The sequence below is a fragment of the Ischnura elegans genome, chromosome 11 (assembly GCF_921293095.1).
Source record: "Ischnura elegans chromosome 11, ioIscEleg1.1, whole genome shotgun sequence".
Classification (NCBI taxonomy): domain Eukaryota; kingdom Metazoa; phylum Arthropoda; class Insecta; order Odonata; family Coenagrionidae; genus Ischnura; species Ischnura elegans.
This window is the reverse complement of record NC_060256.1, coordinates 100,759,023-100,774,834: the sequence shown is the minus strand read 5'-3', so window position 1 is coordinate 100,774,834 and position 15,812 is coordinate 100,759,023. Positions and strand designations below refer to the sequence as shown.

The 15,812-nt window shown below is 37.2% G+C and overlaps 1 protein-coding gene across 1 annotated transcript in view; it reads right to left on the bottom strand.

Annotated features, from left to right (window-relative positions):
- LOC124168527 (dedicator of cytokinesis protein 9) overlaps positions 1–15,812 on the bottom strand; it is a 141,147-nt gene extending 125,335 nt beyond the window's left edge. The window contains exons 1-6 of the mRNA XM_046546855.1: positions 15,034–15,812; positions 14,814–14,930; positions 9,070–9,242; positions 8,907–8,976; positions 5,882–6,220; positions 4,542–4,707 (exon numbers count right to left, since the gene is read on the bottom strand). Of these exons, the coding sequence (XP_046402811.1) occupies positions 4,542–4,707; positions 5,882–6,220; positions 8,907–8,976; positions 9,070–9,242; positions 14,814–14,930; positions 15,034–15,132 (964 nt within the window). The 5' untranslated portion in view covers positions 15,133–15,812. The remainder of the gene's footprint in view (positions 1–4,541; positions 4,708–5,881; positions 6,221–8,906; positions 8,977–9,069; positions 9,243–14,813; positions 14,931–15,033) is intronic.

The window sequence follows — 15,812 nt, the reverse complement described above, 5'->3', positions numbered from 1 at the left end:
AAACATTCTTGCAACGTATCTATAGGAAACTGGCAAATTTGACCATTATCTATGGCAAAATGTCTCAAATAAAATGGAGAAAAATGTCTCCTGCACCTTTGGGAACAGCGTCAGATTCTACCAGTCCCCTCGACAAATTACTCAGTGCACAACTTCGTTTTGCAAAATACTCCACACGTGACTACGTTTTGCAAGTATACAAGCACCTACGCGTGTTACAGAAGTAAATTAAGGGGCAATTTACTGTCCCATAGATGGAAGGCTAATACAGACTCATTCAGGATCCCTGCCATCTCGTCGCACGCTCTTTCTACTTATCCACAAAAACATTACATGTATTTTGATTTTGAATGAACATAAAAAATACAAACTACTCTTTAGACGTATTTTCGTTACAAAATACTCTCAGAAAATATATTTCCCATGCATATTACAAACTACAAAAGTATCGAAAATACGTACTTCAGATACAAGTATTTTCGATACTGCCAATCTCTGTACATACAACAACATCATCGCCACCTAAAAGATTTGTAATCAGGTGAAGAATGCTCTCAATGAGTCCTTGATGCAATTTTAAATAATAGACTATGTGCATGAAGAATATTGTATTGTTTGATTTACATAATAAGTTGCCTGCCTATATAAAATGTGAAAATAGAATACTTGTATTTAAAAAAATTGTTTTTACTTATCTTCTTGAAAAATGCTTTATAGCATTAATGAATATTTGAGTACATAGAACGTAAGGTTTCACAGTGTAAAATTTTATATTTGATGTGTATATTGTACTTTAAACTAATATTTGATATTTTGACGCGTCCTATATACCTGCCTAGTGTGTAACTAGTGTATTGTATCACTGTGGACAAATAAAAAATTCTAATTCTAATTCTAATACAAGAGAAAGTTTGAAATAACCATGTTTTCCAATTATTTGTGCGGGCACTCCCCATCATTAGCCTAGATAATCAATCTCCTAACACCATGTACAGTAAAACCTCTATATGAGGAACCTCCACACATCAAAATTTTTCCGATTTCCATTTTTTTCTTTTAATCACACTATAAGAGAATATTATGCAATAGGGATGAGTCGATTCCCAATGTCGATTCTCGATTCCACCGATTCTCGGGCACGGAATCGGAATCGAGAATCGATCGCCTAAAGTCGATTCCGATTCCATCGATTCCAGGAAGATAAATGTTTTGAGCATAGACATTGAGTTTGGGGCACAAAGGCTGCCACACATCTAAGCGGCCGCGGTGTCAGCCTTGCCCGCGCGGAGGATACGCCCGGCACGCGGGTGCTGCGACTAACATACCTAAGCGGCCTCAGAAACATGAAAATGTCGGCAAGAGCGACAAACCGACGAACCCTGAAATGGCGCGTGATCATGAGCAACTCTAAGAGAAAAAAAAATTGGAAACCTCGGGATCGCGAAGCAATGCATGCGTTTTCCGTTCTTTTATTAGCCGCTGGTCACGGCAAATCAAAGTATTGCGATTATGAATCACATTCGGAGAATTCATCTCGACCACCAATTTTAAAGTATAATAGATCAAAATACATATATATTTTTTATTTTCGAATGATATTTGAAGTCTGATGATAATAAAAACGTGCAGAGAGCGAGTTTTCCTGTGAAAAAAGTTTCTTATAAATACGCGCTGAGAGCGGGTTTTTTATATACGTAACTTTTTTGGACTAACACGCGTCTGCGTCAATAATAAAAAAATTAGACACATTCGCGTTTGTATAGCCCAGTTTCATCAATGCAACCCTTGAGGAAGTTGATACTTGCTTGGCATAAGCCGCCGCGGCCTCCGGGCGGACTCGACAGGTTGCGTTCGGCCGCCACCGCGCACCCGCCAGGCTGCTCTAGTGTGTATGGACGCAATGAACGCTACATTATTGTTAAGCCACCGCGGCCAAACGAGAATGTAGCCACCGCGGCTATTGTTATTTTTAGGGATGGTCGGATCGGATACCTCGGATCCAAATATCCGCAGATATTGCCCTTCATCGGATACATCGGATCCAAAGTCGCGGAAGACATCGGATCTGGATCTGAAATTTTAAATAGTAGCTTCAGTGAATGCAATGCCCCATCAGGGTGGAAAGAGTTCCGATTCTCTCTTCGAATGCGTCGTCGCATGCAATTCTTGTCCTACTCATGAACCGTTTTGTTTGAAAGCTCTCGCAGAGGTTGCGAGTAGAATTTCAGCCGTGGCAAGGATTTTCAGCCAGAAAATGAAAAAGGCAAAATACGACTGGCACATAGTGTGACTCTTTCCAAGAGATTGAACAATCATCGGAGGAATCTCAGCGCCGTAGGATAATAACCACGTCAAAAGTAACTACGTCGCAGATTTCAGAAAACCACCCTCGGCCGTCCACCAGCCCGTGCCTCTGTTGTTTTTTTTGTATCCGAAATCACACAGACCAAAAATCATTGTCTTCTAAGGAAAATATCAAATCACATGAAAACAATTGAAGCGTGTTTCATCCCTAACTCGCCTCACCAACTGACCTTTTTTGGCCTACCTGCTTCAATTCTCTGTTTCTAGACGACAAATGCTAGGAGAGTGACTTTTTGGGCCCGAAGATATCTTGATAGCTTCGACAATTAGATGCTATGCACGGGATTTAAAAAAGAATTAGACCAAACGAGACGCATTCCTGACGAAATTTCTGTTTATTTTTCAGCTCTAATTGATTGCCACTCAGTTTTCTATCTACAATTCTACAATTACACTTTACTGATTGTCCAAACAGCATAATTTTCAAAGAAACAAGCGTAGCATTAACCCCTCAAACAATAAGAGACGGATTGGAAACGCCAACTACATATATCACGTAGCGCGCCCGGCTTCGCTTTGAAGGCAACGACGTCACTGAAGCAAGATCTGATTTCTTCGTCCGACTCCCTCATTTGTAGCCTCGTTGTTTGAAATACGGAGGGAGCGGGCTCCTTCCTCTCCACCTCTCCTTCACGTGCTCCTTCCCAGTGGCGTAGCCATGGGGATGGTCCGGACCTCACCCCCCGAAATATAAAAACATAGTTATTGTCCTTCACAAAAGAAAACAAAATATTGAAAAATCAGGAATTTACAAAATTTTTCTTTAACAAATTAAGTTTTTCGATTATAAAAAGTGTTAAATTTAGTTTAAAACCCATTATTTAGTGCCCGGTTTTTTTTTAAATTTCCCCCCTGGTTTTGAATCCCCCCCCGAATGAAATTCCTGGCTATGCCACCCCTCCACCTCTCCTTTATGTGCTTCTGCTGCCCACTTCTTCCTCATGCTAAGCGGTTGAGCACCTCGTCACACATGACGTTAATGCCGTTTTAAATACTGTTAATTGTGTTGCTAATTGCACAGTTGCAATTCAATTTAATGATACGCCGATAAAAATGTCTTGCGTGTAAACATTTCCACTGAGATAAGGAGAACCAATGAATGCCATGTGCGTGCACTGTGGCGTAAGTTATCCTGAGGATGTGCTAAATCCACCTCACCATACTGAAGCATTTTCAGATGAAACACAAGTCCGTAAGTGATGAGAAAGTAAAATTCGGGGGAAACGTGCGTGAGGAAAATTGGAGTTCAGTCGATGACAGGGGGGTACCCAGGAATTTTGTTAAGGGGGGATCCAAAACCAGGGGGAAAATTTTTAAACAACAGGGTACAAAGGAGAGGGTTTCAAACTAATTTTAGCGCCCTTCATAATAGAAAAACTTCATTTTTCAAAGATTCATTTTTTTCATTTTTGTAAATTCATGATTTTTAAATATTGTGTTTCCTTTTATGAAGGAAAGTAATTGTGTTTTTTACATTTATATTCCTCTCGCTACGCCACTGGTCAGTGGTTCATCCTAAGATTTTTCCTATTTTCATTTCCAAATCCAAGCGTAACAGTTTAGGCCCTGAGTATGTGAAGATGTTTTTAAAAAACAACTTGAAAGCCCATAAAATAATTTTTAATTTATAAAAATATTAGAATGTGAATGAAAATCTAAGAAGCATTCCATTGATTGTATGTACCCACAATAAACGAATAATGACTTTGTTTAATGGCAGTAATTTGAAAATGAATTTGGATTCGAAAATATCCGATTCAAAAGATCTCGCTCCAAAAATCCTGGATCCGTCCATCCCTAGTTATTTTATTCCATTCAATTCTTAAATTTTAATGACGGCGATGCTACAGATAAATCAAAATCCCACCAGTTAGAATGAATAAGAATCGATGGAATCGGAATCGAGAATCGGGAATCGGAATCGAGAATCGGGAATCGATTTGAAGGAATCGAAATTGGAATCGGAATCGAAAAAAAGTGGAATCGACTCATCCCTATTATGCAATAGTTAGGAATAGATCAACATCACGAATAGTCCTGGCACATGTCAATTTGGAGTTCTTAACTCACTCACTTTATCTGAGTAGCAGCTTGACATAATTATGTATATCTTATATGCAGCAAACAATGAATTGAAAATGTATTTTCTCAATATCTTTGGATGGTTTCATACTCACTCCTTCTTTTCTCCAATGGCACATCTCCTGGTTTCTTCCTCCTTGATATCACAGAACTTAGCTTTGAAATCCAGTCATACATTTCAGTATCTGATTCAGCTGCCAAAGTCAACGAACCCCCAGCAGATGACAGGATTTCAAAGCACAGGGGACCCTTAGACGGATTCTAAAATAAATTTAGCAACATTAGTCTTCAGGCTAATAGCCCATGAAATCAACACAGGTTCAGCTGTAACCAAACACATGGGCCTATTACAGATACATAGTTCCAAGCTTGAAGAGATTTAAAATTAGAAAAAGTTCTATAAATCTCTCCACCTATCAAATTAGTGAGGCCTCATTTGAAATGAAAATAAAATTAGTGAGGCCCCTTTTGAAATAAAAATAAAATTATTGAGGCCTCATTTGAAATAAAAATAAAATTAGTGAGGCCTCATTTGAAATAAATATCTATAATATGAAATTCTAATTATGATGCACATAATAAATTGCTCCATTAATTAACTGAAACCAAAATGAAAATATCCCTGTATATGAAAAATTGAAAATCAATATTCCAGTTAAGAGAATAGACTAGAAGTGAGCATAAGTTGTGAACTTAACTCTTTGGTAGTTCATTCTGTTAGTATCCAACTTTATGTAATACTGTAAGAACATAATATTTTCAAAGTAACAAAAAAATTTATTTTTCAAGAGTACTTCAAAGAATAAATCCCATCATTGCTACTCAAATGTAATGTTTTAAACTTGAGCTATTTGAATAAAAGGTAATTACATAATATAAAAATTAAAAAAAGAATTAAAATAACTAGCAAAAACTATGCCTTATATTCCAACAGTAGAGATAACTAATTTAAACAACATCTGAACCTAGGTAGACCACAAAAAGAGGCCCTCACCTGACTCACATCTGTACTCACTCACGTATTTGATTTTTAGCATTATTTTACTTTCAAAGTACATTTATAATTTTGCAAGCCTGGAAAATCCCATGAGTCAAATATGAGCCTAAATTGTGAAAATAAATTTTGAAGCTAAGGTAGCCGTAAAGCCCATGAATCAACAGTGAACCAGAGATCGGGCAAATAATTGCAATCCAGCTTGTCACCATTTATCTCCTGGTGGGCATCTGAAAATGGAATAGCAACTGTGCTACTAAAACTTTACACAATTATGACTTCTAGTGCTATTTCAGCTGTGATTACTTCATTCAAAAAACAGAATTACGACTTGGTCGTGAAAATCCTTTACTTTTTCTACTCCTTTGGAAATATGTAGCATGGCTGCAATCTCATCTAGAATAGCACCTGATCTTTCAGCACCAGATCCTTTCAACTTACTTGAACGACAGCTGAGCAAAGGTCGACCACAATCGTGGCCTTCACCTCACTCCTGTTCTCGTCCTTGTACAGCCGCAGGACGTGCGTGCCGTCAGGTTCCCGCCGCAAGAGACAGTGGCGCCTCTTGAATGACCGCATCATGCCGCCCATGTGCGGGAAGATGGAAGGGGAGAGGGAGGAAGAGCGAGCAGCCCTCGGCCTCGACGACAGCGGCAGCTCCGAGACTGAGTGCTGCACTGGGGAGTGGAGGTTGGCCAGTGCGCCCTCGGCCGTCTCCTGCCCACCGAGGAGCACGCCCTGCTTGGAAACGGATTCCTGATCAACGGGCACAAAAAATGCCTGCCAAAATACAGAGAGGGGTGAACAAAAATGGCCAGGAAGGATGATGCATACAAAAGTCAACAAAATAAGAAAGAAGCAGCTTGGGAGGATTCGACTTTCCCATTCAACCAGCCGTCATTTACTTTAAATTGTGATGTATCGCTATTTGTTTAAAACTTGAGCTATCATCCTGAAATTCACCTGAATTGCCATGAGGAAAAATTCCTCAGGGGTGGGAATCGAATCACAAACCTTTGGCTTTCCGGGCCACAGCTCAGAACAAAATGCCAACCAGGTCCCTGAATTCGCATGGCATTTGTTCCGAGGCTATTGGTACCACCTGTTAGGCCCTTGCAGTCCATACAAGACAGCAACGAGAGGGAGAAAGGATTTCCATGAATCCACAACTGATACAGAACCTCAAACCTGCACAATAGCCTCACATGGTGGTAATGGATAATATTTCAATCCTGCCATGTAAACAACGGAGAAATTCACATAAGTTGCCATGGGATAAATTCCCAGAACAGGAAGTTAAACTACGAGCAGTCCACCATTATATCAAGATTTCGGATTTTTTATGGCAATTGCAGCAAGGGAATTTATTCTCATGGCAATTCATGTGAATTTCATCGCCGTTCGTGTGGTAGTACTGAAATATTACGCATCATCCTGACATATTAAGGGTATAGGGAATAGACCTTTGTCAACATTTGCTTGTAATACAAAATTGAAAATTTTGCATCAGAGAAAATACTGAAGTAAAATAATCATATCTGAGTTACTGGCAAATATCAAAATATCCATAAACCCTGAAATTTTCATGAATCTGGCCTTCATGACACATCCCAATAATAGACTGGTTGAGTGGGAGAGACACCCCTCTTAAAAGTAATTTAGAGCAAAAATAAAGCAAGCGGAAAAATTGAAATGAAAGTAGAGCATTAAAAGCATCCACCGGGAGAAGCACACTTGCCTCCAACACAGCCAAAAAAACTCAGCAGTAAAAAATCAAAGCAGATGGGTCTCTTGAATGTTTAGGCAGTTCAAATATTCTGGTACAAGTCAGACAATTTCACTTACTTCACTACAAGCTAATGAATAATGTACATACACCAACACTATTTTCCAGTGGTGGACCAATAATTCCTTTTGACACCTTTACAACAATGCATTAAGTATATCACAAGGTGCAACAAAGTACAGAAATACCTCTTTACATCGTAATGGAGGGGACCAAAATTTGGACAATTTGATGTATGGAGGTTCACTATAGAGAGGTTTTAGTGATGGGCACCATTTTTTCATATCCTTTGGAAATGAAAGGCACTACTGTCTTTTAGACCATTATATTTATGTGTTTGAACAAACATGCATGCATCAGTGAAACTATATTTATTATTTAATAATTACAGAAAGTGAGTGCTATCGCATGATTTTTACTATGATTCGGGAGAAAATTATGTGATCTCTCTCAATTCAACAGTCACTTAAAATGATTAGGATAGTTGGATATCTTTTTTGTCATTTCCTGATAGGTATGCTCTCATATTGAATAAAATGGCAACAACTAATGATTAACGTGAAAATTACAGCATATTAAAGGTGTATAAGAAAAAAAAAAGAGTGAAACATATATTGCTGAAAATGTTATTCCATGTAGGTAATCACGGCTGCGTTAATGGTCTCTTGTTGTCTCGGAACGATTTGCGGAGGTAGTTAGGCCATCTCAGGGGTATCTCCTTGGTATGATAAGTGGAGGTTTTACGATATAAAGAGGTTTGCCTATAAATTTACATGTAAATCAGACAGGGCCAAAGGTGTGGTATGGAGGTTTATGATGTAAAGAGGTTCACTACATAGAGGTTTTACTGTAATATTCTTATAATTATGATATTATACTGATCACTCCTCATCATCTGCAATGCTTTTCCATCTGCCTGTATTTACATATTTCTGTAGCTCGCCTTGCCCCTTCTGTGGGTCATTCGGTCTGGGGGTTGGGAGCGCTCTAGAGTCTATGAGTCTTTGGAAGCACCACTGCCACCAACAATACTCCCAAGCCTCAACAAACATTCAACCTTACGAGCTGCATGGAAATTTCCAAAATGTTATTTCTCAAAGAAGACTTTAAATAGGTGATACTGCTTATATCATTAGAACAACACCAAACCATCTTTCCCACACAGCATTATCAAATCTGAAAGTCAATATAAATGATGTTTGAGGAACAACAAAATATGAGTTGAACATCCCCTCTTACAACACAACATTCACAATTCATACTTTAAAGCTATCACATAAATTACTCAGATAGTCATCTAGAAAGAACAGAATAGCTTTCCGAAATTTACATTGTATTATTAAGGAAGAATTAACAAGGCACCTTGTGTTTGAACAGCTGATTCGGTGGCTCTTTAACATTGGGTAAAATAAGCCAGACATATGATAATGGATACTACTAGGGTAGGCTTTTTCTCTAAATTGTAAACAAAATTTCCTGACGTAAATTATTTCAGAAAGTGATATGCAACTACCTCCCAATTGTCCTACAGCACTACTTCTATATCTAAGAGAAAATATCTCCTAAATTTTCATTTCACATCCTTAGGGATCAAAACCAATTGATCTGTCCATTAGGAAATGGAGAAAAACAAAAATTATAAGAAAATCACTCCAAATAAAGATGAAAACAGTACACTACCTCAGTGGTTGGATCAATGTCAGAGTCCACTTCATATACTTCATCATTCAGATCATCGTAAGTCAAAACTCTGTAAAAGAGGTTAAATTGACAAAGTTAATTAGAGAGGATTAGATTAGATCAACACTGCCTATGCAGCGTGATGAAAAAGGATGGTACTCACTTGCGTAGACTTAAATAGCTTCCTGAGTATGCACTGTACTTGTAATGAATGACATTCCAATTAGAGGAATAGCTCTTCACGCATTCCCTCACTAAAAGACCACAGCCAGATAGCTCATTCTCTGAGGGAACATTACTTGTCACGGTCCGATACTTTCGAGGCAGAACAACTTGCTGCAAAGAGAAAAATATAAATGGTAACTGGATGATATCCAAAAGCGATTCAATATCATGTTTCAAGTTACAAATCACTGTTAGCATGGGAATGAGTGAATTACAACAAAAAAAAAACAGTGGCATAGCCACAGGGGCTATTTCCGAAGTACAGCCCAGAAACCCCCCAATAATTCCCCTTCAGCTTTTAAAAGAGGCTCCAAAAATGCCCTTTGCCCATACACATCAGAAAGACCCTGAAATCTCTGGTAAAACCCCCACATTTCAAAATCCTGGCTACACATTCTTATCTGTTGGACACAATTTAAGTACATAGGTAATTACATTTGTTACTCTTTGATTCAAGTACATATTGATTATGCCCTATCCACGTTCTCTCTCTTCCTATGTTGTACAAGTTCACCCTATTATATTTTTTTTCAAACACTGAAGTTTTACTTTCTTGCTGCAACAATGTTGTATTTATACGGTCATGGTGAACCCTTTTATGGACTTTTACTCTTTAATCTTATACTTTGTGACGTACCTTATACATATCTTAATTAGAAGATTCTTAGACACAATACATATGTAATTTATTATTGACGTAAACCACACTAAACACAACTAAGAGGGGTCATCTAAAACCAGGATGTCCATTATGCAGCAATTCAAAAAATCCACTGAGATTTCCAGGCTATCCATAAAAATTGCTTTGTTTTCCACAGCAGAGCTGTCTTAAAGACAATCAGTTTCGCCCTATTACTGCTCATGGGGTAGATATCACTGACCACAGCAATGCTGCAAACCAATTTCAATGCTGTGTGTAACATCCTGAAGTTGGCTAGGCCCATTAATTATCCTCATGAAGGCTTCCACAGGATATTGTAAATGAAGACGTAGACGTTACAGGCTCCACTCTGCATGAGTCCATATTACTTCCAGACAACACTTGGCTTCTTCAGGTCACAGCAGTAACCATGCAGCATGCCTTTTATGTTGTAGCCATCAGTCAAGTTGCACCTGGCTGGCTGGTGCCAATAACCCTAGCTCCTGATTGACTGTACAGGGCAAGGGAATAGCACCTTGCACATTGAAGTTGCTACCACTCTTTCTCATCTATATGGCCTTGTGTATTATACTCAGAAAATATCTCCATTCTTTGGATATTAGCTTGCCTTCTTCAAATTCTATGCCGTTCGTGTGCACTCCGCCATTACATAGATTATCACCTGCTTGTTTTTTTGTAGCTTTTTGATGTTCCATCAGGTAGCATTAAAGTGATCTCTGTAAGTTTTCCCAATAATTACTCCAACCCCACATTGCACTTCATAGACTCCACTCGACGTCTGCACAGGTGCTCAATCTTTAAGTCATACAAATAGAGCACTGGTTTTGGTGGTACAAATAAACCTCCAAAATCCAGTGACTTGATGTAAAAGAGTAAAAATAATCAAATTACCGGTAAAAATTACATCTTTGTTCATTTTTACTTGTAATCAACTCCAAAGTTTGAGCTAGTAATCGTTACATTAGAGTATTTGTTGCATTTCAGTGAGCTAAGGGGAAAATTTGAATTAAAGAAGCTCTTATTAAAAGGAAGTTGCAGCTACATTTACCTCAACCACAGGTGTAAATTTATGGTAGAACGTATTTATATATGTATGTATACCTAAATCAAACATTTTCACTGCATATTATTTTATGCAATGGCATTAAAGAATGATTAAAAAGCTGGCTAGCATGTTAGTACTCCTGGTCTGAGAAAATATTAATAATGATAGCATCGTGTACAGGAGCAAAATTAAAAGTACATAATTATATTCCTAAAGATTACTTTTTCAAAGAGTAATTAGTGATTGCAATTTCTGACTGTGTGATTGAGCCCAATTACATTTTTCAATACTTTTCCCACCACTACCAAAATCCCTCAGATATTTCAAAAATTCCTGGATTATTCCGTATTTTCCAATCACATAAAACAAATCACTTTTCTCCCTTAATATTCTTAACCACCCCCCCTCCCACCCCCCCATGCCCCTATTTACTTCAGTTTACTTCACAAGTCATTTATAATGTTTCAATCATGTTGAATTTAATGTTACATACATCCCCTATCAAGAAACTCTGCTGATTTTGGATATTCACACAATGTTAGTTTGAAGGAAACTTAATAACATGATATTTTCTTACAATCTACGTAACAATATGATACTTTAAGTCTCTTATCTTAATGATATTTGTATTAAGAGCTTAGTTATTATGGAAATGAAAGAATATACTTTGTAAAGTTTACTTTTATTTCCATAATGGAAAGGCTTCACGAAGTTAAGCCTCACATCATCAGTTATAGCTTAGTTATTTCTAGAGGGAAATTAAATATGCTCTATGTTAAATTCTGTAAAAACAATGTGCCCTACATTAATCTTGCCATCAGGTACATGAGGTTACATAATAGAGCATCACATGAAATAGATATTTTTATGATATGTTAAATATGCAAAAGCAGAAGATGTTAACTCATTTACTAATAAAATATTTTCAAAATTATGAATAATGCCTGATTATGCTGACCATGATATAAAACAAAATTGTCAGTATTTTTATTTTTTCTTCTGTCTTCTGGCAGATTTATAAAAGGTTTTCCTTCAAATATCAAAGTATGTATTGAGTGTATTGACAGTGATGTGAATTGATACAATTTTTTACGACCATTTGTTCAAATATTTCATAATTCAGTAATCATCCTTTTGACATTGGGTTAGCCCCATTTAAAGAAAATAATAAAAATTAGAACAGAGAGGATGACAAGTAGACGATTGAAAATGGGATATAGAGCTCCATTACATTAGCCACTGAATTTACAAATTATTAAGTACTAGCCTCCATTGGGCAAAACATAAAATGTTTCCCTGAAAAGAATAACAATATCACTCAGGGTGCAAAAACTTAGGGATAAGAGTCTCAATTAAATACAAATGAGTTTCATTTTGGTAATTTTAATACAATTTATTTATACTTTTTTTGAGAAACTGATTCGATTTTTTTAGGCAACTGATGCCACGAATTACATGCTGGGTTAAATATAAAATGATTTTATTCTATGTTTCCTAAATGAGGTCTATCAGAAAATTTATCGTCCAAACATATTTCTCTTTTGCAAAAACCTGATGGATTTGAATGAAGTTCGCTTGCAGAAGCCAGCATTGAAACTTCATGCATACATGAGAATTTTTTCATTCCTGTCCATTGTGTCTGCTGCCGGCTAGGAGAATTTAAGTGAGGTAGTCAGTAGTGACCTTGACCAGAAGATGCAACAACCTTATAGGCCATACTTTGAGACTTGATGGTCTGATGAAGACAATCATTGATGGCAAGAACAGATGTACTTTAACGTTGTAGTCATACTGATTACAAAGCTACCAAGCACCTACCAAACAAAACTCTAATACGAACCCTTTGCTCACTATTAACAAAACTGATAACAGATTGCTGAGAGTAAAAGATACAAAACTGAAACTAGAAGTGCAATAACCAATTATGCTTAACAAATTTTTAATTACCGTGTATGTCTGAATATAGTCCCCCCTTTTTTTCCAAAAATGCCTGCGGTAAAAGTAAAGGGGAGGACTATATTCAAACACATTTTTTTAACTTTTCCCGAAACTGAAGCCTCAAAACTAGGGGGGGGGGGATATATTCAGAGGGGGACTATATTCAGAGAAATACGGTAATTGGTTGGTAAGCCACAAGAGAAAAATTCTTTAAAAGAGTCAAATACATGTAAAAGCATTATGGTTTAAAATTTTTTTGAAATATCAATTCTTAGAAAAGAAAGGTAAAACTCCTAACTTGCACCTCAGACTAGAGACCATTTGATTAGGAGCAAGCAATGGCACTGGGAGAGCCAATGACAATCAAAATGCTGCTTTTACAATTGGAGCAATGTCAGAATCAATATTAAAATAATTTATTGCAATGCGAAAAGGAGGAGTTGTCCAATTTAATACTAAATAACCATTTCTATAGGCTTTTTGCACCAAATAAAAATAGTGGCAATCAAATTGCTGAGTCAACTTTTGTAGCTTCCCCTTCTCAGTTAGGAACTCTGATGCGCACTGATTGAAAATATTATGCCAACATTTTACGGGAAAAGTACATAAGGATTATGTATAGTGTTTATGATAGGGTAGCATAAATAATTAAGGCATTTAATGAAGGTACAGAGAGGGTAATTTGTAGGCAGTTTATTTAACCCTTTCACTGCTGTGAACGTACCTGGTACGTTCACACGGCAGGCTGATGTGAACATACCTTTCCTCCCTCCCTGTCATGCGCTCAGCACTTACGCCGCATGTGAGGGGTAGGTTTTCAGAGATTGAGCATCAGCGAAAGGGTTAAATAAAAAGCTACAGCAATGAGATGCAAGATCATTTCAAACAATCCACAAGAAGATATGAAGACTACAGTATCCCTGCAAAAGCAATTAGGTACCATTTTTCGGGAAATGACATACCAAACTCAACTTAAATTCGATTGTTTTAGGCGTAACTTTGTGAAAATCCATTGTAAACAATTAAAATGTATGGTACTTTTTCACGCAATTTATTCAAGACGACCGGTTTCGTCGCAGAGGCGACGTCATCAGGCACAGAAATCGCTATTTTTATTATTAATCATTATTTTCCAAAAAATAACGATTTCTGTACCAGATGTCGCCTCTACGACGAAACCGGTCGTCTAAATAAATTGTGTGAAAAAGTATCATGCATTTTTATTGTTTACAAACTCAACATCATACCAGGTGAACACATGACTGCACTACAGACATTCATGAGGGTGGTGCTGTGAAAATTACTGTCACCATTGGTAACTGCATTGAATCCACATAAACGGTAAGTTATTATCAATAGGTCACTCTTGTCAAAGAGCTTTTAAAATCTCTATGCCTGTTACATTCAGGTTTGGGTTGGATTGATATTGCATGAATGTTGACCCCCGAAAAAATTTGCAAAAAATACCTTGAAAAAGCATGCAAAAAAATAATTACAAAACAATTTTTTGAGTGTTGACATGACCTTGGACTATGTACAAGTAATGAAAACTAAACTACCACAATAAGAGAGCAAAATCATAAGCGTTCATTTTAGTTTTTAAAACACTTAAATCCAAATGGTAAAACTGTAAGTTGGGGAGAATAAAAAAGCAACACTGAAACAAGTACCCTCACATATTACTGAAAGTAACTCTTTACATAGAGTAATTACAAATAATGCAATAATAGGGCCATATTGTGGATAATCTTATACACTCTCAAACTATTCAGACTATATACGGTTAAATGCTATTATATAAAAATAAATTAATATAAAAACCTATGACAAACATACCCAATAGTACTAATTAGTATTAATATGAATATCACTGGTATAAAATGGCCTTCAACATTCAACAAACAGATTCTGAATGGTGGAAAACTGAAACTACAATATATGAGTGAAATCTATATCCAGCCAACAGGTTCGAACGACCGCAGTTCATATAGTTTGTGTGAAGATCTGATGAGAATGTCAAAGTCACACAATCACTTACAGATACATCGTCGGTTGGGTATAGAAGCAGCTCCCTTTGAGGATCATTTTGGAGAACTGTCTTATTTTTCAAGACAAAAGTTTCAAAATCCAGAGGTTCCACTAGCGCCGGTTTGCTCTGCAAAAAGATTGCACCAAACCGTTTAGACATTAGGACGTCTCAAAAGAGAAAATTCAGCTTAGACTTAATATATGCTAGGAAATAACAAGTTGAAGCTTACCTGGACAGCCGTCTCTCTTACAACTTGGGATACTGTCTCCCGAAGTTGAGCAGCCATACCAGGTTTTCCCAGGGCTTTAGTGAACTTTCTTTCAGTCATTCTGAACAGGTATTAAGCTAAAACTATAAGACGAAATAAATAGCGACAAAAATGAAAATCTACGGCTCAAACGTGAAAATTATCGACGTCCTGGTCATACATCCTTGGCGCATACGCCCATCGACACTCAAAACAAAACATTTCGACAATTTCAACTTTCAATTTCATGTACGGCCTACAACAGTTACGTATCCTGCCAATGGTGGTGGGAGTGCATGCGAGTTAATTGCGAGATATCGATAACTTTCTCGTTTTTATTGACATCTTTTGGCAACAATTCGAAGGACAAGGAGGATGGTGAGAACAAATTGGCGCCAAAAGTCAACGTTTGACTAATGTATATCACATATACCTTCATGAAAAAAAAATCAGTGTTCAGGATGTCCACATACTGCGATGAGGCCTCGCGGATTTTCTTATGTGAGAGAATGTTAGAAATAAGAAATTGTAATTGTGGTGTCAGCGGACATTCTCCTACAAAAACGTAACGAAATTACGGAGACGTGGGAGCGATTGTTTGCTACCGAGGACACATTTTTCGGTAGCAACTTTTCAAAAGCTCGTGTATCTCGACTTTAACGAAGTTATTTCCTGTAACTCGTTCATCGCCTACTTGTTTCATTTCATCAGATGATTGTTATTACACCCATATGTCATCCCCGATGGAAGCTATTCGGAAA